At 45.8% G+C, this 23,876-nt stretch overlaps 1 protein-coding gene across 1 annotated transcript in view; it reads left to right on the top strand.

Annotated features, from left to right (window-relative positions):
• Positions 1-21,879, top strand: part of LOC112238761 (cell adhesion molecule 2-like) — a 499,544-nt gene extending 477,665 nt beyond the window's left edge. The window contains exons 8-9 of the mRNA XM_042309731.1: positions 8,442-8,564; positions 21,613-21,879. Of these exons, the coding sequence (XP_042165665.1) occupies positions 8,442-8,564; positions 21,613-21,728 (239 nt within the window). The 3' untranslated portion in view covers positions 21,729-21,879. The remainder of the gene's footprint in view (positions 1-8,441; positions 8,565-21,612) is intronic.
• The last annotated feature ends 1,997 nt before the right edge of the window (positions 21,880-23,876 follow it).

Raw genomic sequence — 23,876 nt, 5'->3', positions numbered from 1 at the left:
GCTGTGACGTCACACTGTGGTATTTCACCTGATCTCTCTGTGATGTCACACTGTGGTATTCCACCTGATCTCTCTGTGATGTCACACTGTGGTACTTCATCCAGTAGATATGGGATGTCACACTGTGGTACTTCACCCAGTAGATATGGGAGTTTATCAACATTGGGTTTGTTTTCTAATTCTTTGTGGGTCTGTGTAATCTGAGGGAAATACACAGTGGGGCAAAAAAAGTATTTAGTCAGCCACCAATTGTGCAAGTTCTCCCACTTTAAAAGATGAGAGAGGCCTGTAGTTTTCATCATAGGTACACTTCAACTATGACAGACAAAATGCTTATTTTCCACCATCATTTGCAAATAAATTCATTAAAAATCCAACAATGTGACTTTCTGGATGTTTTTCTCATGTTGTCTGTCATAGTCTGTCATAGTTGAAGTGTACCTGTGATGAAAATTACAGGCCCCTCATCTTTTTAAGATGGTGGCTGACTAAATACTAAATACTTTTTTGCCCCACTGTATGTCTCTAACATGGTCATACATTGGGCAGGAGGTCAGGAAGAGCAGCTCAGTTTCCACCTCATTTTGTGGGCAGTGTGCACATAGCCTGTCTTCTCTTGAGAGCCATGTCTGCTTTCCTTAAGTTTGGGTCAGTCACAGTGGTCAGGTGTTCTGGGGCGGCAGGGTAGCCTAGTGGTTAGAGCGTGTGACTAGTAACCGGAAGGTTGTGAGTTCAAACCCCCGAGCTGACAAGGTACAAATCTGTCCTTCTGCCCTCTGAACAGGCAGTTAACCCACTGTTCCTAGGCCGTCATTGAAAATAAGAATTTGATCTTAACTGACTTGCCTAGTTATATAAATAAAAGAACAGAACCCACTGTTCCTAGGCCGTCATTGAAAATAAGAATTTGATCTTAACTGACTTGCCTAGTTATATAAAACAGTTCTGCCACTGTGTACTCTCTGTTTAGGGTCAGTCACAGTGGTCAGGTATTCTGCCACTGTGTACTCTCTGTTTAGGGCCAGTCACAGTGGTCAGGTATTCTGCCACTGTGTACTCTCTGTTTAGGGTCAGTCACAGTGGTCAGGTATTCTGCCACTGTGTACTCTCTGTTTAGTCACAGGGTCAGTCACAGTGGTCAGGTATTCTGCCACTGTGTACTCTCTGTTTAGGGTCAGTCACAGTGGTCAGGTATTCTGCCACTGTGTACTCTCTGTTTAGTCACAGTGGTCAGGTATTCTGCCACTGTGTACTCTCTGTTTAGGGTCAGTCACAGTGGTCAGGTATTCTGCCACTGTGTACTCTCTGTTTAGGGTCAGTCACAGTGGTCAGGTATTCTGCCACTGTGTACTCTCTGTTTAGGGCCAGTCTGTTTAGGGTCACAGTGGTCAGGTATTCTGTGTGTACTCTCAGGTCACAGTGGTCTGCCACTGTGTACTCTCTGTTTAGGGCCAGTCACAGTGGTCAGGTATTCTGCCACTGTGTACTCTCTGTTTAGGGCCAAATATCATTCTAGTTTACTCAGTTTTTTTGTTAATTCTTTCCAATGTGTCAAGTAATTATCCTTTTGTTTTCTCATGATTTGGTTGGGTCTAATTGTGTTGCTGTCTAGGGGCTCTGTGGGATGTGTTTGTGTTTGTGAACAGAGCCCCAGGACCAGCTTGCATAGGGGACTCTTCTCCAGGTTCATCTCTCTGTAGGTGATGGCTTCTTTATGGAAGGTTTGTGAATCGCTTCCTTTTAGGTGGTTATAGAATTTAACGGCTCTTTTCTGGATTTTGATCATTAGTGGGTATCGGCCTAATTCTGCTCTGCATTATTTGGTGTTCTACGTTGTACACGGAGGATATTTTTGCAGAATTATGCATGCGGAGTCTCAATTCTCAAATAGGCCAAGGTATGTATAGTTACCTGTGGCGCTGATGTTTAGCCCAAGGTATGTATAGTTACCTGTGGCGCTGATGTTTAGCCCAAGGTATGTATAGTTACCTGTGGCGCTGATGTTTAGGCCAAGGTATGTATAGTTACCTGTGTGGAATTTGTATTTGTGGTCCTGGCAACTGGACCTTTTTTGGAACACCATTATTTTTGTCTTCCTGAGATTTACTGTCAGGGCCAATTTTAACACTTGTTGTTTGTGTTCATGGATTTTAGAATAATGTATGTTTTTCCCCCCAACACCACTTTCCATCAATTCCATAGCAGACCCTCAAGACAAATTGAGTCAAAAGCTTTTTTTGAAATCAACAAAGCATGAGAAGACTTTGCCTTTGTGTTGGTTTGTTTGTTTGTCAATTAGGGTGTGCAGGGTGAACACGTTGTCTGTCGTATGGTAATTTGGTAAAAATTCAATGTGCCATTTGCTCAGTACATTGTTTTCACTGAGGAAATGTACGAGTCTGCTGTTAATGGTAATGCTGTTGATGCATATCCCACGGTAGTTATTGGGGTCACATATGTCTCAATTTTTGTGGATTCGGGTGATCAGTCCTTGGTCCCAAATATTGGGGAAGATGCCAGAGCTGAGGAGGATGTTAAAGAGTTTTAGTATAGCCAATTGGAACTTGTGGTCTGTATATATTATAATTTCATTGAGGATCCCATCAACACCACAGGCCATTTTGGGTTGGAGGGTTTGTAATTTGTCTTGTAGTTCATTCAATGTAATTGGAGAATCCAGTGGGTTCTGGTAGTCTTTAATAGTTGGGTCCGTCTCATCTATACCATGTTTCATACCTGGTAGTGTGGTGGATGGGACTACCAGCTCTCTGTAACCTAGAGGGCAACCAGTGGGTCCATCTCCTCTATACCACCCACCTGGTAGTGTGGTGGATGGGACTACCAGCTCTCTGTAACCTAGAGGGCAACCAGTGGGTCCATCTCCTCTATACCACCCACCTGGTAGTGTGGTGGATGGGACTACCAGCTCCCTGTAACCTAGAGGGCAACCAGTGGGTCCATCTCCTCTATACCACCCACCTGGTAGTGTGGTGGATGGGACTACCAGCTCCCTGTAACCTAAAGGGTAACCAGTGGGTCCATCTCCTCTATACCACCCACCTGGTAGTGTGGTGGATGGGACTACCAGCTCTCTGTAACCTAGAGGGCAACCAGTGGGTCCATCTCCTCTATACCACCCACCTGGTAGTGTGGTGGATGGGACTACCAGCTCCCTGTAACCTAAAGGGTAACCAGTGGGTCCCTCTCCTCTATACCATGTTTCTTGTAGGATGACAAGTCTGTGTTCCTGCTCTTTAGGCCAAAGGCAGATGACCTCTGACCTTGTATATTCCAGGATGAGATAGTAAAAGCTTTGTGTTCCATGGTGTCTAGTGTTGTTTTTGTGTGGTTTATGCTCAGACCATTACAGTAGGTGTGAGCAGAGCATGTTGAGCATCTGATACATACCTCTTAGGTTGTAGGATGGGGGTTGGGGGGGGTGTAATAGTGGGGCTTGGGCCTGTTGTAGGAAGGGGCTTGGGCAGGTGTAATAGTGGGGGTTGGGCCTGTTGCAGGATGGGGCTTGGGCAGGTGTAATAGTGGGGGTTGGGCCTGTTGCAGGAAGGGGCATGGGCAGGTGTAATAGTGGGGGTGGGGCCTGTTGCAGGAAGGGGATTCGGCAGGTGTAATAGTGGGGGTTGGGCCTGTTGCAGGAAGGGGCATGGGCAGGTGTAATAGTGGGGGTTGGGCCTGTTGCAGGAAGGGGCATGGGCAGGTGTAATAGTGGGGGTTGGGCCTGTTGCAGGAAGGGGCTTGGGAAGGTGTAATAGTGGGGGATGGGCCTGTTGCAGGAAGGGGCATGGGCAGGTGTAATAGTGGGGGTTGGGCCTGTTGCAGGAAGGGGCTTGGGCAGGTGTAATAGTGGGGTTGAGCCTGTTGTAGGATGGGGATTAGGCAGATGTAATAGTGGGGCTTTGGGCCTGTTACTCTGCTCACGCCCTGGGCACATGTCCTGCTGTCATGTTGAGGTCCTTGCTGCAGGGGCAGGGGGGGACAGAAGGGGCATAGGTCTGATCTGGGGGGCATATATAAGGTGTGGCCAGGGTTTGTTTGGGGAGGGGTGTACTGGTTGGGGTGGGGATGTGGATGATTGTGCTGTGGTCTGGGTGTAGGTCCTTTTGGTGTGGATCCTCCGGGGGGGTCTTGCTGGTCTGGGCAGGGTGTCCGTTTCTCCGATGCTCCTGTGTGTGGTGATTGGGTTGCGGTTGACGGTGATGTCCTTCAGGGTTCTGGCAAAGGTGGGGACTGCTGCCTTTATAGAGGTGGACCTGGTTGTAAAGGCTGTTCATGTCCAGGGTGGAGTGGTGGGCCAGGTTAACAGCAGGTTTTGAGGCACAGTCCCGGGAAATTATTGCTAACAGCACTGCTGTGGTCACTCTCTCTGTCCTCTCTCTCTCTCTGTCCTCTCTCTGTCCCCCCTCTCTCTGTCCTCTCTCTGTCCTCTCTCTGTCATCTCTCTCTCTCTGTCCTCTCTCTCTCCCTCTCTCTCTGTCCTCTCTCTCTCTCTCTCTCTGTCCTCTCTCTCTCCCTCTCTCTCTGTCCTCTCTCTCTCCCCCTCTCTCTCTGTCCCTCTCTCTCCCTCTCTCTCTGTCCTCTCTCTCTCTGTCCTATCTCTCTCTCTGTCCTCTCTCTCTCCAACTCTCTCTGTCCTCTCTCTCTCCCTCTCTCTCTGTCCTCTCTCTCTCTGTCCTCTCTCTCTCTCTGTCCTCTATCTCTCCAACTCTCTCTGTCCTCTCTCTCTCTCCCTCTCTCTCTGTCCTCTCTCTCTCTGTCCTCTCTCTGTCCTCTCGCTGTCATGTCTCTCTCTCTCCTCGCTTTCTGTCTTCTCTCTCTCTCACCCCATCTATACCACCAACCCTCTCTCTAAAACATGTAAGCAGCAGGCTTTGCTTTGCTCCATAAACCTCCACGGTCCGAATGCCCTGGCTGTCACACTCGACCACACACACTCACACACACACACACACACACACACACACTCACACACTGTGGTCACGCTGCTGTGGTCTTGCTTGGTCAGTAGAGCGGACAGCTGAGGAATGTTGAATTTGCGCCACCTGGGTTGATGAGAAAGTAGAGAGAAGGGGAGATGGAGAGAAAGACAGGGGGGGTTGAGGTGGAGATAGAGAAAAGGAGAGAGTAGACTGTCTGTTAATGCATTCAGTTCTCTCTCTTCCCTCTGTTCTTTCTGTCTGTCTGACTGCCCCCTATCAGCCCTCTGTCATGGCCTGTTACACCCAAACACACATACAAATACCAAATACCTCAGCACAGCAATGAGCTACAAGTCATACGTCTGCTATAGTTTGGTGTCAGTGAAGACAAAACCACATACGATGCGTCTGGGCTGGATGAAGTTAATCAAATATTCAGTATTCATTCCATTCTGTGAGGATTTAAAAAACAGGACACAGGACAGAAACTAGGGCATAGGTCAAACACTAGGATACATGAGAGAAAGCCTCTGTGGAGTAGTGGGAAGGGCACCTAACAAAGCCTATGTTCCAAATGGCACACTACATAGTGCACTACTTTGGACAGAGCCCTATGGCACCCTATTCCCTAGGTAGTGCACTACTTTAGACCAGAGCCCTAATGCACCCTATTCCCTATATAGTGCACTACTTTAGACAAGAGCCCTAATGCACCCTATTCCCTAGGTAGTGCACTATTTTAGACCAGAGCCCTAATGCACCCTATTCCCTATATAGTGCACTACTTTAGACCAGAGCCCTACGACACCTTATTCCCTATATAGTGCAGGGTAGCCTAGTGGTTAGAGCGTTGGACTAGTAACCAAAAGGTTGCAAGTTTGAATCCCCGAGCTGACAAGGTACAAATCTGTCGTTCCTCCCCTGACCAGGCAGTTAACCCACTGTTCCTAGGCCGTCATTGAAAATAAGAATTTGTTCTTAACTGACTTGCCTAGTAAAATAAAGGTACATTTTTAAAAAATATAGTGCACTACTTTAGACCAGAACCCTAAGGCACCTTATTATTATATAGTGCACTTGCAAGGTTTACTCCATAGAGGACATGGTCTGTAGTCGTCTTCCTGATTAGCCTGAACATGGTCTGTAGTCGTCTTCCTGATTAGCCTGAACATGGTCTGTAGTCGTCTTCCTGATTAGCCTGAACATGGTCTGTAGTCGTCTTCCTGATTACTCTGAACATGGTCTGTCGTCTTCTTCCTGATTACCCTGAACATGGGTCTGTAGTCGTCTTCCTGATTACCCTGAACATGGTCTGTAGTCTTCTTCCTGATTACCCTGAACATGGTCTGTAGTCTTCTTCCTGATTACCCTGAACATGGTCTGTAGTCGTCTTCCTGATTACCCTGAACATGGTCTGTAGTCATCTTCCTGATTACCCTGAACATGGTCTGTAGTCAGGTCTTCTTCCTGATTACCCTGAACATGGTCTGTAGTCTTCTTCCTGATTACCCTGAACATGGTCTGTAGTCTTCTTCCTGATTACCCTGAACATGGTCTGTAGTCGTCTTCCTGATTACTCTGAACATGGTCTGTAGTCTTCTTCCTGATTACCCTGAACATGATCTGTAGTCTTCTTCCTGATTACCCTGAACATGGTCTGTAGTCAGGTCTTCTTCCTGATTACCCTGAACATGGTCTGTAGTCATCTTCCTGATTACCCTGAACATGGTCTGTAGTCAGGTCTTCTTCCTGATTAGCCTGAACATGGTATGTTGTCTTCTTCCTGATTACCCTGAACATGGTCTGTAGTCAGGTCTTCTACCTGATTACCCTGAACATGGTCTGTAGTCAGGTCTTCTACCTGATTACCCTGAACATGGTCTGTCGTCTTCCTGATTACCCTGAACATGGTCTGTAGTCGTCTTGCTGATTACCCTGAACATGGTCTGTAGTCAGGTCTTCTTCCTGATTAGCCTGAACATGGTCTGTAGTCAAGTCTTCTTCCTGATTACCCTGAACATGGTCTGTAGTCAGGTCTTCTTCCTGATTACCCTGAACATGGTCTGTAGTCGTCTTCCTGATTACCCTGAACATGGTCTGTAGTCTTCTACCTGATTACCCTGAACATGGTCTGTAGTCTTCTTCCTGATTACCCTGAACATGGTCTGTAGTCAGGTCTTCTACCTGATTACCCTGAACATGGTCTGTAGTCAGGTCTTCTTCCTGATTACCCTGAACATGGTCTGTAGTCATCTTCCTGATTACCCTGAACATGGTCTGTAGTCAGGTCTTCTTCCTGATTAGCCTGAACATGGTATGTTGTCTTCTTCCTGATTACCCTGAACATGGTCTGTAGTCAGCTTCTACCTGATTACCCTGAACATGGTCTGTAGTCAGGTCTTCTACCTGATTACCCTGAACATGGTCTGTAGTCAGGTCTTCTTCCTGATTACCCTGAACATGGTCTGTAGTCGTCTTCCTGATTACCCTGAACATGGTCTGTAGTCAGGTCTTCTTCCTGATTAGCCTGAACATGGTCTGTAGTCAGGTCTTCTTCCTGATTACCCTGAACATGGTCTGTAGTCAGGTCTTCTTCCTGATTACCCTGAACATGGTCTGTAGTCGTCTTCCTGATTACCCTGAACATGGTCTGTAGTCTTCTACCTGATTACCCTGAACATGGTCTGTAGTCTTCTTCCTGATTACCCTGAACATGGTCTGTAGTCAGGTCTTCTACCTGATTACCCTGAACATGGTCTGTCGTCTTCCTGATTAGCCTGAACATGGTCTGTCGTCAGGTCTTCTTCCTGATTAGCCTGAACATGGTCTGTATTTTCATCTACATTCACTGGTATATTATATTTATATTCTGCTTCAAGAGAAAATACAAGAAACACGGACGGTTAGTGGCACTTTGCAATACTTTTTTTGAGAATAAAGTCTAAATAATGTTGTGAATAAAGTGGCAATATTTATAGAATTAATGTAGAGAATAAAGTCATATTTCAACGTGTCCCCTGTTGCTGTGAATTAGATGACCCGGTGAAATTATACTGTAGAATTACCTATATTAACAACACAAACCTTTCCTCGTGTTGTACATAATGTTTTTATAAGTTGGCTGTGCCACAGATTCTTTTCAGAAGCAGGAACCACACGGACTCGGATGGGGATATTTTATCCATAACCTGACATACTTAGGTAGAGGTGTGGTGTGTATGCAGCTGTGTGTGTGTGTGTGTGTGTGTGTGTGTGTGTGTGCAGGTGTGTGTGGAGATAACCATTATTATAGCATAACAGGTCTAGCTTCTATAAGGTGGACCAGTGGAACGGAGACAATACTAAAATCAAAAGGAAGTTGTCTGTCCGATATCTGAGAGATAAAAGAAATATCATAAAACTCAACCTCCCTCCCCTTCTCGCCTCTCCCCCTCCTTTCCCTCCTCCTCCCCTCCTTAACTATCCCTCCCGTACTCCCCCTCTTCTCCTTCCCTCCTCTCTCTCCAGATCCCAACGCCATGGGGCAGCGTGGACCAGACCATGCTCTGATTGGTGGAGTGGTGGCGGTGGTGGTCTTCGTTACCTTGTGTCTAATCATCTTTTTGGGCCGCTACCTAGCCAGGCATAAAGGTAAAACATGTGACAGTACCTGTAACACACAACACCTGTAAAACACATAGAGATAACACACCTGACTACAGGTCTCCTGATAGTAACACACCTGACTACAGGTCTCCTGATAGTAACACACCTGACTACAGGTCTCCTGATAGAAACATACCTGACTACAGGTCTCCTGATAGTAACACACCTGACTACAGGTCTCCTGATAGTAACACACCTGACTACAGGTCTCCTGATAGTAACACACCTGACTACAGGTCTCCTGATAGTAACACACCTGACTACAGGTCTCCTGATAGTAACACACCTGACTACAGGTCTCCTGATAGTAACACACCTGACTACAGGTCCCTGATAGTAACACACCTGACTACAGGTCTCCTGATAGTAACACACCTGACTACAGGTCTCCTGATAGTAACACACCTGACTACAGGTCTCCTGATAGTAACACACCTGACTACAGGTCTCCTGATAGTAACACACCTGACTAACACCTGACTACAGGTCTCCTGATAGTGACACACCTGACTACAGGTCTCCTGATAGTAACACACCTGACTATAGGTCTCCTGATAGTAACACACCTGACTACAGGTCTCCTGATAGTAACACACCTGACTACAGGTCTCCTGATAGTAACACACCTGACTACAGGTCTCCTGATAGTAACACACCTGACTACAGGTCTCCTGATAGTAACACACCTGACTATAGGTCTCCTGATAGTAACACACCTGACTACAGATCTCCTGATAGTAACACACCTGACTACAGGTCTCCTGATAGTAACACACCTGACTACAGGTCTCCTGATAGTAACACACCTGACTAACACCTGACCACAGGTCTCCTGATAGTAACACACCTGACTACAGGTCTCCTGATAGTAACACACCTGACTACAGGTCTCCTGATAATAACACACCTGACTAACACCTGACGACAGGTCTCCTGATAGTAACACACCTGACGACAGGTCTCCTGATAGTAACACACCTGACTAACACCTGACTACAGGTCTCCTGATAGTAACACACCTGACTACAGGTCTCCTGATAGTACCACACCTGACTACAGGTCTCCTGATAGTACCACACCTGACTACAGGTCTCCTGATAGTAACACACCTGACTAACACCTGACTACAGGTCTCCTGATAGTAACACACCTGACTACAGGTCTCCTGATAGTACCACACCTGACTACAGGTCTCCTGATAGTAACATACCTAACTACAGGTCTCCTTATAGTATCACACCTGACTATAGGTCTCCTGATAGCAACACACCTGACTACAGGTCTCCGGATAGTAACACACCTGACTATAGGTCTCCTGATAATAACACACCTGACTACAGGTTCTCATATAATAACACACCTGACTACAGGTCTCCTGATAGTAACATACCTGACTAACACCTGACTACAGGTCTCCTGATAGTAACATACCTGACTACAGGTCTCCTGATAGTAACACACCTGACGACAGGTCTCCTGATAGTAACACACCTGACTACAGGTCTCCTGATAGTAACAAACCTGACTATAGGTCTCCTGATAGTAACACACCTGACTACAGGTCTCCTGATAGTAACATACCTGACTACAGGTCTCCTGATAGTAACACACCTGTCTAGCACCTGACTATAGGTCTCCTGATAGTAACACACCTGACTACAGGTCTCCTGATAGTAACACACCTGACTACACAGGTCTCCTGATAATAACACACCTGACTACAGGTCTCCTGATAGTAACACACCTAACTACAGGTCTCCTGATAGTAACACACCTGACTACAGGTCTCCTGATAATAACACACCTGACTACAGGTCTCCTGATAGTAACACACCTGACTACAGGTCTCCTGATAATAACACACCTGACTACAGGTCTCCTGATAGTAACACACCTGACTACAGGTCTCCTGATAGTAACATACCTGACTACAGGTCTCCTGATAGTAACATACCTGACTACAGGTCTCCTGATAGTAACACACCTGACTACAGGTCTCCTGATAGTAACATACCTGACCACAGGTCTCCTGATAGTAACACACCTGACTACAGGTCTCCTGATGATAGTAACACACCTGACGACAGGTCTCCTGATGGTAACATACCTGACCACAGGTCTCCTGATAGTAACACACCTGACTATAGGTCTCCTGATAGCAACATACCTGACTACAGGTCTCCTGATAGTAACATACCTGACTAACACCTGACTACAGGTCTCCTGATAGTAACATACTTGACTACAGGTCTCCTGATAGTAACACACCTGACTACAGGTCTCCTGATAGTAACATACCTGACTACAGGTCTCCTGATAGTAACACACCTGACTACAGGTCTCCTGATAGTAACACACCTGACTACAGGTCTCCTGATAGTAACACACCTGACTGATAGTAACACCTGACTACAGGTCTCCTGATAGTAACACACCTGACTATAGGTCTCCTGATAGTAACACACCTGACTACAGGTCTCCTGATAGTAACACACCTGACTAACACCTGACCTGACAGGTCTCCTGATAGTAACACACCTGACTACAGGTCTCCTGATAGTAACACACCTGACTAACACCTGACTACAGGTCTCCTGATAGTAACACACCTGACTGATAGTAACACCTGACTACAGGTCTCCTGATAGTAACACACCTGACTACAGGTCTCCTGATAGTAACACACCTGACTACAGGTCTCCTGATAGTAACATACCTGACTACAGGTCTCCTGATAGTAACACACCTGACTAACACCTGACTACAGGTCTCCTGATAGTAACACACCTGACTACAGGTCTCCTGATAGTAACACACCTGACTACAGGTCTCCTGATAGTAACACACCTGACTACAGGTCTCCTGATATAGTATCACACCTGACTACAGGTCTCCTGATAGTAACACACCTGACTACAGGTCTCCTGATAGTAACACACCTGACTATAGGTCTCCTGATAATAACAACACACCTGACTACAGGTTCTCATATAATAACACACCTGACTACAGGTCTCCTGATAGTAACATACCTGACTAACACCTGACTACAGGTCTCCTGATAGTAACATACCTGACTACAGGTCTCCTGATAGTAACACACCTGACTACAGGTCTCCTGATAGTAACAAACCTGACTATAGGTCTCCTGATAGTAACACACCTGACTACAGGTCTCCTGATAGTAACACACCTGACTACAGGTCTCCTGATAGTAACACACCTGTCTAGCACCTGACTATAGGTCTCCTGATAGTAACACACCTGACTACAGGTCTCCTGATAGTAACACACCTGACTACAGATCTCCTGATAATAACACACCTGACTACAGGTCTCCTGATAGTAACACACCTAACTACAGGTCTCCTGATAGTAACACACCTGACTACAGGTCTCCTGATAATAACACACCTGACTACAGGTCTCCTGATAGTAACACACCTGCCTACAGGTCTCCTGATAATAACACACCTGACTACAGGTCTCCTGATAGTAACACACCTGACTATAGGTCTCCTGATAGTAACATACCTGACTACAGGTCTCCTGATTACAACATACCTGACTACAGGTCTCCTGATAGTAACACACCTGACGACAGGTCTCCTGATGGTAACATACCTGACCACAGGTCTCCTGATAGTAACACACCTGACTACAGGTCTCCTGATGGTAACATACCTGACCACAGGTCTCCTGATAGTAACACACCTGACTATAGGTCTCCTGATAGCAACATACCTGACTACAGGTCTCCTGATAGTAACATACCTGACTACAGGTCTCCTGATAGTAACACACCTGACTAACACCTGACTACAGGTCTCCTGATAGTAACACACCTGACTACAGGTCTCCTGATAGTAACACACCTGACTACAGGTCTCCTGATAGTACACACCTGACTACAGGTCTCCTGATAGTAACACACCTGACTACAGGTCTCCTGATAGTATCACACCTGACTACAGGTCTCCTGATAGTAACACACCTGACTACAGGTCTCCTGATAGTAACACACCTGACTACAGGTCTCCTGATAGTAACACACCTGACTACAGGTCTCTATAATAACACACCTGACTACAGGTCTCCTGATAGTAACATACCTGACTAACACCTGACTACAGGTCTCCTGATAGTAACATACCTGACTACAGGTCTCCTGATAGTAACACACCTGACTACAGGTCTCCTGATAGTAACATAGTAGGTCTCCTGATAGTAACACACCTGACTACAGGTCTCCTGATAGTAACACACCTGACTACAGGTCTCCTGATAGTAACACACCTGACTACAGGTCTCCTGATAGTAACACACCTGACTACAGTCTCCTGTAGTAACACACCCTGATAGTAACACACCTGACTACAGGTCTCCTGATAGTAACACACCTGACTACAGGTCTCCTGATAGTAACACACCTGACTACAGGTCTCCTGATAGTAACACACCTGACTAACACCTGACTACAGGTCTCCTGATAGTAACACACCTGACTACAGGTCTCCTGATAGTAACACACCTGACTACAGGTCTCCTGATAGTAACACACCTGACTACAGGTCTCCTGATAGTAACACACCTGACTACAGGTCTCCTGATAGTAACACACCTAACTACAGGTCTCCTGATAGTAACACACCTGACTACAGGTCTCCTGATAGTAACACACCTGACTACAGGTCTCCTGATAGTAACTACAGGTCACCTGACTACAGGTCTCCTGATAGTAACACACCTGACTACAGGTCTCCTGATAGTAACATACTTGACTACAGGTCTCCTGATAGTAACACACCTGACTACAGGTCTCCTGATAGTAACATACCTGACTACAGGTCTCCTGATAGTAACACACTTGACGACAGGTCTCCTGATGATAACATACCTGACCACAGGTCTCCTGATAGTAACACACCTGACTACAGGTCTCCTGATAGTAACACACCTGACGACAGGTCTCCTGATGGTAACATACCTGACCACAGGTCTCCTGATAGTAACACACCTGACTACAGGTCTCCTGATGGTAACATACCTGACCACAGGTCTCCTGATAGTAACACACCTGACTATAGGTCTCCTGATAGCAACATACCTGACTACAGGTCTCCTGATAGTAACATACCTGACTACTACAGGTCTCCTGATAGTAACACACCTGACTACAGGTCTCCTGATAGTAACACACCTGACAGGTCTCCTGATGGTAACATACCTGACTACAGGTCTCCTGATAGTAACACACCTGACTACAGGTCTCCTGATAGTAACATACCTGACTACAGGTCTCCTGATAGTAACACACCTGACTACAGGTCTCCTGATAGTAACACACCTGACTACAGGTCTCCTGATAGTAACACACCTGACTAACACCTGATAGTAACACACTACAGGTCTCCTGATAGTAACACACCTGACTACAGGTCTCCTGATAGTAACACACCTGACTACAGGTCTCCTGATAGTAACACACCTGACACAGGTCTCCTGATAGTAACACACCTGACTACAGGTCTCCTGATAGTAACACACCTGACTACAGGTCTCCTGATAGTAACACACCTGACTACAGGTCTCCTGATAGTAACACACCTACAGACTGATAGTAACACACCTGACTACAGGTCTCCTGATAGTAACACACCTGACTACAGGTCTCCTGATAGTAACACACCTGACACACCTGACTACAGGTCTCCTGATAGTAACACACCTGACTACAGGTCTCCTGATAGTAACACACCTGACTACAGGTCTCCTGATAGTAACTAACACCTGACTACAGGTCTCCTGATAGTAACACACCTGACTACAGGTCTCCTGATAGTAACATACACCCTGACCTGACTACAGGTCTCCTGATAGTAACACACCTGACTACAGGTCTCCTGATAGTAACACACCTGACTACAGGTCTCCTGATAGTAACACACCTGACTAACACCTGACTACAGGTCTCCTGATAGTAACACACCTGACTACAGGTCTCCTGATAGTAACACACCTGACTACAGGTCTCCTGATAGTAACACACCTGACTACAGGTCTCCTGATAGTAACACACCTGACTAACACCTGACTACAGGTCTCCTGATAGTAACACACCTGACTAGGTCTCCTGATAGTAACACACCTGACTACAGGTCTCCTGATAGTAACACACCTGACTACAGGTCTCCTGATAATAACACACCTGACTAACACCTGACTACAGGTCTCCTGATAGAAAACACACCTGACTAACACCTGACTACAGGTCTCCTGATAGTAACACACCTGACTACAGGTCTCCTGATAGTAACACACCTGACTAACACCTGACTCAGGTCTCCTGATAGTAACACACCTGACTACAGGTCTCCTGATAGTAACACACCTGACTACAGGTCTCCTGATATAGTAACACACCTGACTACAGGTCTCCTGATAGTAACACACCTGACTACAGGTCTCCTGATAGTAACACACCTGACTACAGGTCTCCTGATAGTAACACACCTGACTACAGGTCTCCTGATAGTAACACACCTGACTACAGGTCTCCTGATAGTAACACACCTGACTACAGGTCTCCTGATAGTAACACACCTGACTACAGGTCTCCTGATAGTAACACACCTGACTACAGGTCTCCTGATAGTAACACACCTGACTAACACCTGACTACAGGTCTCCTGATAGTAACACACCTGACGACAGGTCTCCTGATAGTAACACACCTGACTAACACTACAGGTCTCCTGAGTAGTACACACACCTGACTACAGGTCTCCTGATAGTAACACACCTGACTACAGGTCTCCTGATAGTAACACACCTGACTACAGGTCTCCTGATAGTAACACACCTGACTACAGGTCTCCTGATAGTAACACACCTGACTACAGGTCTCCTGATAGTAACACACCTGACTACAGGTCTCCTGATAGTAACACACCTGACTAACACTGACTAACTACAGGTCTCCTGATAGTAACACACCTGACTACAGGTCTCCTGATAGTAACACACCTGACTACAGGTCTCCTGATAGTAACACACCTGACTACAGGTCTCCTGATAGTAACACACCTGACTACAGGTCTCCTGATAGTAACACACCTGACTAACACTGACTACAGGTCTCCTGATAGTAACACACCTGACTACAGGTCTCCTGATAGTAACACACCTGACTACAGGTCTCCTGATAGTAACACACCTGACTACAGGTCTCCTGATAGTAACACACCTGACTAACACCTGACTACAGGTCTCCTGATAGTATCACACCTGACTACAGGTCTCCTGATAGTAACACACCTGACTACAGGTCTCCTGATAGTAACACACCTGACTACAGGTCTCCTGATAATAACACACCTGACTAACACCTGACTACAGGTCTCCTGATAGTAACACACCTGACTAACACCTGACGACAGGTCTCCTGATAGTAACACACCTAACTACAGGTCTCCTGATATTAACACACCTGACTAACACCTGACTCTAGGTCTCCTGATAGTAACACACCTGACTACAGGTCTCCTGATAGTAACACACCTGACTACAGGTCTCCTGATAGTAACACACCTGACTACAGGTCTCCTGATAGTAACACACCTGACTACAGGTCTCCTGATAGTAACACACCTGACTACAGGTCTCCTGATGATAACATACCTGACCACAGGTCTCCTGATAGTAACACACCTGACTACAGGTCTCCTGATAGTAACACACCTGACTACAGGTCTCCTGATAGTAACACACCTGACTAACACCTGACGACAGGTCTCCTGATAGTAACACACCTGACGACAGGTCTCCTGATAGTAACACACCTGACTAACACCTAACTACAGGTCTCCTGATAGTAACACACCTGACGACAGGTCTCCTGATAGTAACACACCTGACTAACACCTAACTACAGGTCTCCTGATAGTAACACACCTGACTACAGGTCTCCTGATAGTAACACACCTGACTACAGGTCTCCTGATAGTAACACACCTGACTACAGGTCTCCTGATAGTACCTGACTACACTGATAGTAACACACCTGACTACAGGTCTCCTGATAGTAACACACCTGACTACAGGTCTCCTGATAGTAACACACCTGACTACAGGTCTCCTGATAGTAACACACCTGACTACAGGTCTCCTGATAGTAACACACCTGACTACAGGTCTCCTGATAGTAACACACCTGACTACAGGTCTCCTGATAGTAACACACCTGACTACAGGTCTCCTGATAGTAACACACCTGACTACAGGTCTAACACACCTGATAGGTAACACACCTGACTACAGGTCTCCTGATAGTAACACACCTGACTACAGGTCTCCTGATAGTAAGTAACACACCTGACTACAGGTCTCCTGATAGTAACACACCTGACTACAGGTCTCCTGATAGTAACACACCTGACTAACACCTGACTACAGGTCTCCTGATAGTAACACACCTGACGTAACACAGGTCTCCTGATAGTAACACACCTGACTAACACCTAACTACAGGTCTCCTGATAGTAACACACCTGACTACAGGTCTCCTGATAGTAACACACCTGACTACAGGTCTCCTGATAGTAACACACCTGACTACAGGTCTCCTGATAGTAACACACCTGACTACACACCTAACTACAGGTCTCCTGATAGTAACACACCTGACTACAGGTCTCCTGATAGTAACACACCTGACTACAGGTCTCCTGATAGTAACACACCTGACTACAGGTCTCCTGATAGTAACACACCTGACTACAGGTCTCCTGATAGTAACACACCTGACTACAGGTCTCCTGATAGTAACACACCTGACTAACACCTGACTACAGGTCTCCTGATAGTAACACACCTGACTACAGGTCTCCTGATAGTAACACACCTTACCACCTGTATCTAAAACACTGTTTAATAGTCAGGTACCTGGTCTGTCAGAGAGATAGGACACCTGTTTAATAGTCAGGTACCTGGTCTGTCAGAGAGATAGGACACCTGTTTAATAGTCAGGTACCTGGTCTGTCAGAGAGATAGGACACCTGTTTAATAGTCAGGTACCTGGTCTGTCAGAGAGATAGGACACCTGTTTAATAGTCAGGTACCTGGTCTGTCAGAGAGATAGGACACACCTGTTTAATAGTCAGGTACCTGGTCTGTCAGAGAGATAGGGCACCTGTTTAATAGTCAGGTACCTGGTCTGTCAGAGAGATAGGACACCTGTTTAATAGTCAGGTACCTGGTCTGTCAGAGAGATAGGACACCTGTTTAATAGTCAGGTACCTGGTCTGTCAGAGAGATAGACACCTGTTTAATACAGGTACCTGTCTGTCAGAGAGATAGGACACCTGTTTAATAGTCAGGTACCTGGTCTGTCAGAGAGATAGGACACCTGTTTAATAGTCAGGTACCTGGTCTGTCAGAGAGATAGGACACCTGTTTAATAGTCAGGTACCTGGTCTGTCAGAGAGATAGGACACCTGTTTAATAGTCAGGTACCTGGTCTGTCAGAGTTTAATAGATAGGACACCTGTTTAATAGTCAGGTACCTGGTCTGTCAGAGAGATAGGACACCTGTTTAATAGTCAGGTACCTGGTCTGTCAGAGAGATAGGACACCTGTTTAATAGTCAGGTACCTGGTCTGTCAGAGAGATAGGATACCTGTTTAATAGTCAGGTACCTGGTCTGTCAGTCAGAGATAGGACACCTGTTTAATAGTCAGGTACCTGGTCTGTCAGAGAGATAGGACACCTGTTTAATAGTCAGGTACCTGGTCTGTCAGAGAGATAGGACACCTGTTTAATAGTCAGGTACCTGGTCTGTCAGAGAGATAGGACACCTGTTTAATAGTCAGGTACCGGTCTGTCAGAGAGATAGGACACCTGTTTAATAGTCAGGTACCTGGTCTGTCAGAGAGATAGGACACCTGTTTAATAGTCAGGTACCTGGTCTGTCAGAGAGATAGGACACCTGTTTAATAGTCAGGTACCTGGTCTGTCAGAGAGATAGGACACCTGTTTAATAGTCAGGTACCTGGTCTGTCAGAGAGATAGGACACCTGTTTAATAGTCAGGTACCTGGTCTGTCAGAGAGATAGGACACCTGTTTAATAGTCAGGTACCTGGTCTGTCAGAGAGATAGGACACCTGTTTAATAGTCAGGTACCTGGTCTGTCAGAGAGATAGGACACCTGTTTAATAGTCAGGTACCTGGTCTGTCAGAGAGATAGGACACCTGTTTAATAGTCAGGTACCTGGTCTGTCAGAGAGATAGGACACCTGTTTAATAGTCAGGTACCTGGTCTGTCAGAGAGATAGGACACCTGTTTAATAGTCAGGTACCTGGTCTGTCAGAGAGATAGGACACCTGTTTAATAGTCAGGTACCTGGTCTGTCAGAGAGATAGGACACCTGTTTAATAGTCAGGTACCTGGTCTGTCAGAGAGATAGGACACCTGTTTAATAGTCAGGTACCTGGTCTGTCAGAGAGATAGGACACCTGTTTAATAGTCAGGTACCTGGTCTGTCAGAGAGATAGGACACCTGTTTAATAGTCAGGTACCTGGTCTGTCAGAGAGATAGGACACCTGTTTAATAGTCAGGTACCTGGTCTGTCAGTTTAATAGTCAGGTACCTGGAGATAGGACACCTGTTTAATAGTCAGGTACCTGGTCTGTCAGAGAGATAGGACACCTGTTTAATAGTCAGGTACCTGGTCTGTCAGAGAGATAGGACACCTGTTTAATAGTCAGGTACCCGGTCTGTCAGAGAGATAGGACACCTGTTTAATAGTCAGGTACCTGGTCTGTCAGAGAGATAGGACACCTGTTTAATAGTCAGGTACCTGGTCTGTCAGAGAGATAGGACACCTGTTTAATAGTCAGGTACCTGGTCTGTCAGAGAGATAGGACACCTGTTTAATAGTCAGGTACCTGGTCTGTCAGAGAGATAGGACACCTGTTTAATAGTCAGGTACCTGGTCTGTCAGAGAGATAGGACACCTGTTTAATAGTCAGGTACCTGGTCTGTCAGAGAGATAGGACACCTGTTTAATAGTCAGGTACCTGGTCTGTCAGAGAGATAGGACACCTGTTTAATAGTCAGGTACCTGGTCTGTCAGAGAGATAGGACACATGTTTAATAGTCAGGTACCTGGTCTGTCAGAGAGATAGGACACCTGTTTAATAGTCAGGTACCTGGTCTGTCAGAGAGATAGGACACCTGTTTAATAGTCAGGTACCTGGTCTGTCAGAGAGATAGGACACCTGTTTAATAGTCAGGTACCTGGTCTGTCAGAGAGATAGGACACCTGTTTAATAGTCAGGTACCTGGTCTGTCAGAGAGATAGGACACCTGTTTAATAGTCAGGTACCTGGTCTAGTCAGTCTGAGAGATAGGACACCTGTTTAATAGTCAGGTACCTGGTCTGTCAGAGAGATAGGACACCTGTTTAATAGTCAGGTCTGTCAGAGAGATAGGACACCTGTTTAATAGTCAGGTACCTGGTCTGTCAGAGAGATAGGACACCTGTTTAATAGTCAGGTACCTGGTCTGTCAGAGAGATAGGACACCTGTTTAATAGTCAGGTACCTGGTCTGTCAGAGAGATAGGACACCTGTTTAATAGTCAGGTACCTGGTCTGTCAGAGAGATAGGACACCTGTTTAATAGTCAGGTACCTGGTCTGTCAGAGAGATAGGACACCTGTTTAATAGTCAGGTACCTGGTCTGTCAGAGAGATAGGACACCTGTTTAATAGTCAGGTACCTGGTCTGTCAGAGAGATAGGACACATGTTTAATAGTCAGGTACCTGGTCTGTCAGAGAGATAGGACACCTGTTTAATAGTCAGGTACCTGTTCTGTCAGAGAGATAGGGCACCTGTTTAATAGTCAGGTACCTGGTCTGTCAGAGACATAGGACACCTGTTTAATAGTCAGGTACCTGGTCTGTCAGAGAGATAGGACACATGTTTAATAGTCAGGTACCTGGTCTGTCAGAGAGATAGGACACCTGTTTAATAGTCAGGTACCTGGTCTGTCAGAGAGATAGGACACCTGTTTAATAGTCAGGTACCTGGTCTGTCAGAGAGATAGGACACCTGTTTAATAGTCAGGTACCTGGTCTGTCAGAGAGATAGGACACCTGTTTAATAGTCAGGTACCTGGTCTGTCAGAGAGATAGGACACCTTCGGTATCTGTAACACACAATACCTGTAAAACACCTGACCAATTATCGTTGTCTATCCAGTTTGTCCCCCTGTTTATAATCAGTTACATAGTCAGGCATTAAGGTAGTTCACCTTTTAGTAACACACCTGACCACCTCCATTCATGTTATAACCAGATATCAGGTTTAAAGGTAACCTACACGACCAACACACCTAATATATAGTGTCTATAGTCCAATTACAATAACCAGGTTTACCTGACCAGCCGCCAAGGTAACACACCAAATACTAACGCACCTAATCAACTATATAGTGTCTATAATCCAATTACAATAACCAAGTTTACCTGACCAGCCGCCAAGGTAACACACCAAATACTAACACACCAGATCAACTATATAGTGTCTATAATCCAATTACAATAACCAAGTTTACCTGACCAGCCGCCAAGGTAACACACCAAATACTAACACACCAGATCAACTATATAGTGTCTATAATCCAATTACAATAACCAAGTTTACCTGACCAGCCGCCAAGGTAACACACCAAATACTAACACACCAGATCAACTATGACCAGAGTTTATAGCCCATTGACAATCCTCAAGCAGCTGTTCCGGGACAATGTTCCTATTCGGCTCGAAGGAACATCACGTTTAAAAAAAACATGTTTAAAAAAACAGGATTATCACTGACTACGATGGAGCAAGACAGGTTTCCAAATGTTTCAATAACTTTTGTTTTCTTCTTGTTGTCCAATAGGAATATACCTCACGTAATTGTCTTCCTGTTTGTTGTCCAATCGGAACATACCTCAAAATATTGTCTTCCTGACTGTTGTCCAATAGGAACGTACCTGACCAACGAGGCCAAAGGAGCGGACGATGCACCGGATGCTGATACAGCTATCATCAACGCAGAGGGCAACACACATGCTGAGGGGAAGAAGGAGTACTTTATCTAGACTGTAGAGGGCGCTCTGATCCGCTGCCCCAAAACGTGCTGAGGAGAAGAAGGAGTACTTTGTTTAGATTGGTCTGCTGCCCCCTCTTTCTCTCTCTTTCTCTTTATCTAACTCTCCCTCTTACTCTATCTCCTTATCTATCTCTCTCTCTCTCTCTTTCTCTCTCTTTCTCTTTATCTAACTCTCCCTCTATCTCCTTAACTCTCTAGCTATCTCTTTCTCTTCACCTCTCTCTGTCTCTCTCTCTCTCTCTCTCTTTCTCTTCATCTCTCTTTCTCTTCACCTCTCTCCCTTTTTCTCTTCACCTCTCTGTCTCTCTCTCTCTCTCTTTTCACCTCTCTCTTTCTCTACACCTCTCTTTCTCTTCATCTCTCTCTCTTTCTCTACACCTCTCTCTCTTTCTCTTCACCTATATCTCTTTCTCTCCATCTCTCTCTCTCTCTCTCTCTCTCTGTCTCTCTCTCTCCACCTCTCTTCATCTCTCTCTCCACCTCTCTCTCTCTCCACTTCTCTCTCTCTCTTCACCTATATCTCTTTCTCCATCTCTCTCTCTCTCCACCTCTCTCTCTATATTTCTTTCTCCACTGCCCCTGCTGCCTCACTGAGGGAACCCCCTGGGTAGTATGCAGAGAGGAAACACTCCTTTTTCCCATCACCCCCCTCTCCTGCTGGCCTTTTTCTTCTATTTTGTTATCATTCCATCCTTCACGTCATTTTGTCCAACCGCCCTGGTTTACGTTGCCGGCTTTCATTTTTAAAGGCCGCGCCCTATTGGCCGTCTGGGGATGGTGCCTTTTTATTTCTGATGGTGTTTTATCTGCTAAATAAAAGCCTGAGAATCTGCATATCCACGAGACCACGCCCACCTCTTTATTAAAACCACCTAACTGGATCCCTCAAAAACCACCCGGTCCACAACACACACACACTCCCGGTCCACAACACACACACACACTCCCGGTCCACACACACACACACACACTCCCGGTCCACAACACATACACACACACAGTCCCGTTCCACAACACACACACACACTCCCGTTCCACAACACACACACACACACTCCCTGTCCACAACACACACGCACACACTCCCTGTCCACAACACACACACACACACTCCCTGTCCACAACACACACACACACACTCCCTGTCCACAACACACACACACAGTCCCGTTCCACAACACACACACACACACACACTCCCGTTCCACAACACACACACACACACACACACACTCCTGTCCACAACACACACACACACACTCCCTGTCCACAACACACACACACACACTCCCTGTTGGTGACATGGTGCCTAAATATAAGGCTTTAATTTCCACTCTGCCTGTCAGCGATGTTATAACTACGTTATGTCATTCATCTACACTGATGGTGACAGACAGCTGTTATAACTACGTTATGTCATTCATCTACACTGATGGTGACAGACAGCTGTTATAACTACGTTATGTCATTCATCTACACTGATGGTGACAGACAGCTGTTATAACTACGTTATGTCATTCATCTACACTGATGGTGACAGACAGCTGTTATAACTACTTAATGTCATTCATCTACACTGATGGTGACAGACAGCTGTTATAACTACTTTATGTCATTCATCTACACTGATGGTGACAGACAGCTGTTATAACTACTTAATGTCATTCATCTACACTGCTGATGACAGACAGCTGTTATAACTACGTTATGTCATTCATCTACACTGATGGTGACAGACAGCTGTTATAACTACGTTATGTCATTCATCTACACTGATGGTGACAGACAGCTGTTATAACTACTTAATGTCATTCATCTACACTGATGGTGACAGACAGCTGTTATAACTACTTAATGTCATTCATCTACACTGATGGTGACAGACAGCTGTTATAACGACGTTATGTCATTCATCTACACTGATGGTGACAGACAGCTGTTATAACTACTTAATGTCATTCAGCTACACTGATGGTGACAGACAGCTGTTATAACTACGTTATGTCATTCATCTACACTGATGGTGACAGACAGCTGTTATAACTACGTTATGTCATTCATCTACACTGCTGATGACAGACAGCTGTTATTTCACAGCTTCTAGGCAGTTAATTAATTAAACATCTTCAGTCTTTTG

Source organism: Oncorhynchus tshawytscha, linkage group LG30 (assembly GCF_018296145.1).
Source record: "Oncorhynchus tshawytscha isolate Ot180627B linkage group LG30, Otsh_v2.0, whole genome shotgun sequence".
Classification (NCBI taxonomy): Eukaryota; Metazoa; Chordata; class Actinopteri; order Salmoniformes; family Salmonidae; genus Oncorhynchus; species Oncorhynchus tshawytscha.
Note: the sequence above shows the minus strand (reverse complement) of the source record. Positions and strands in the feature narration are given on the sequence as shown.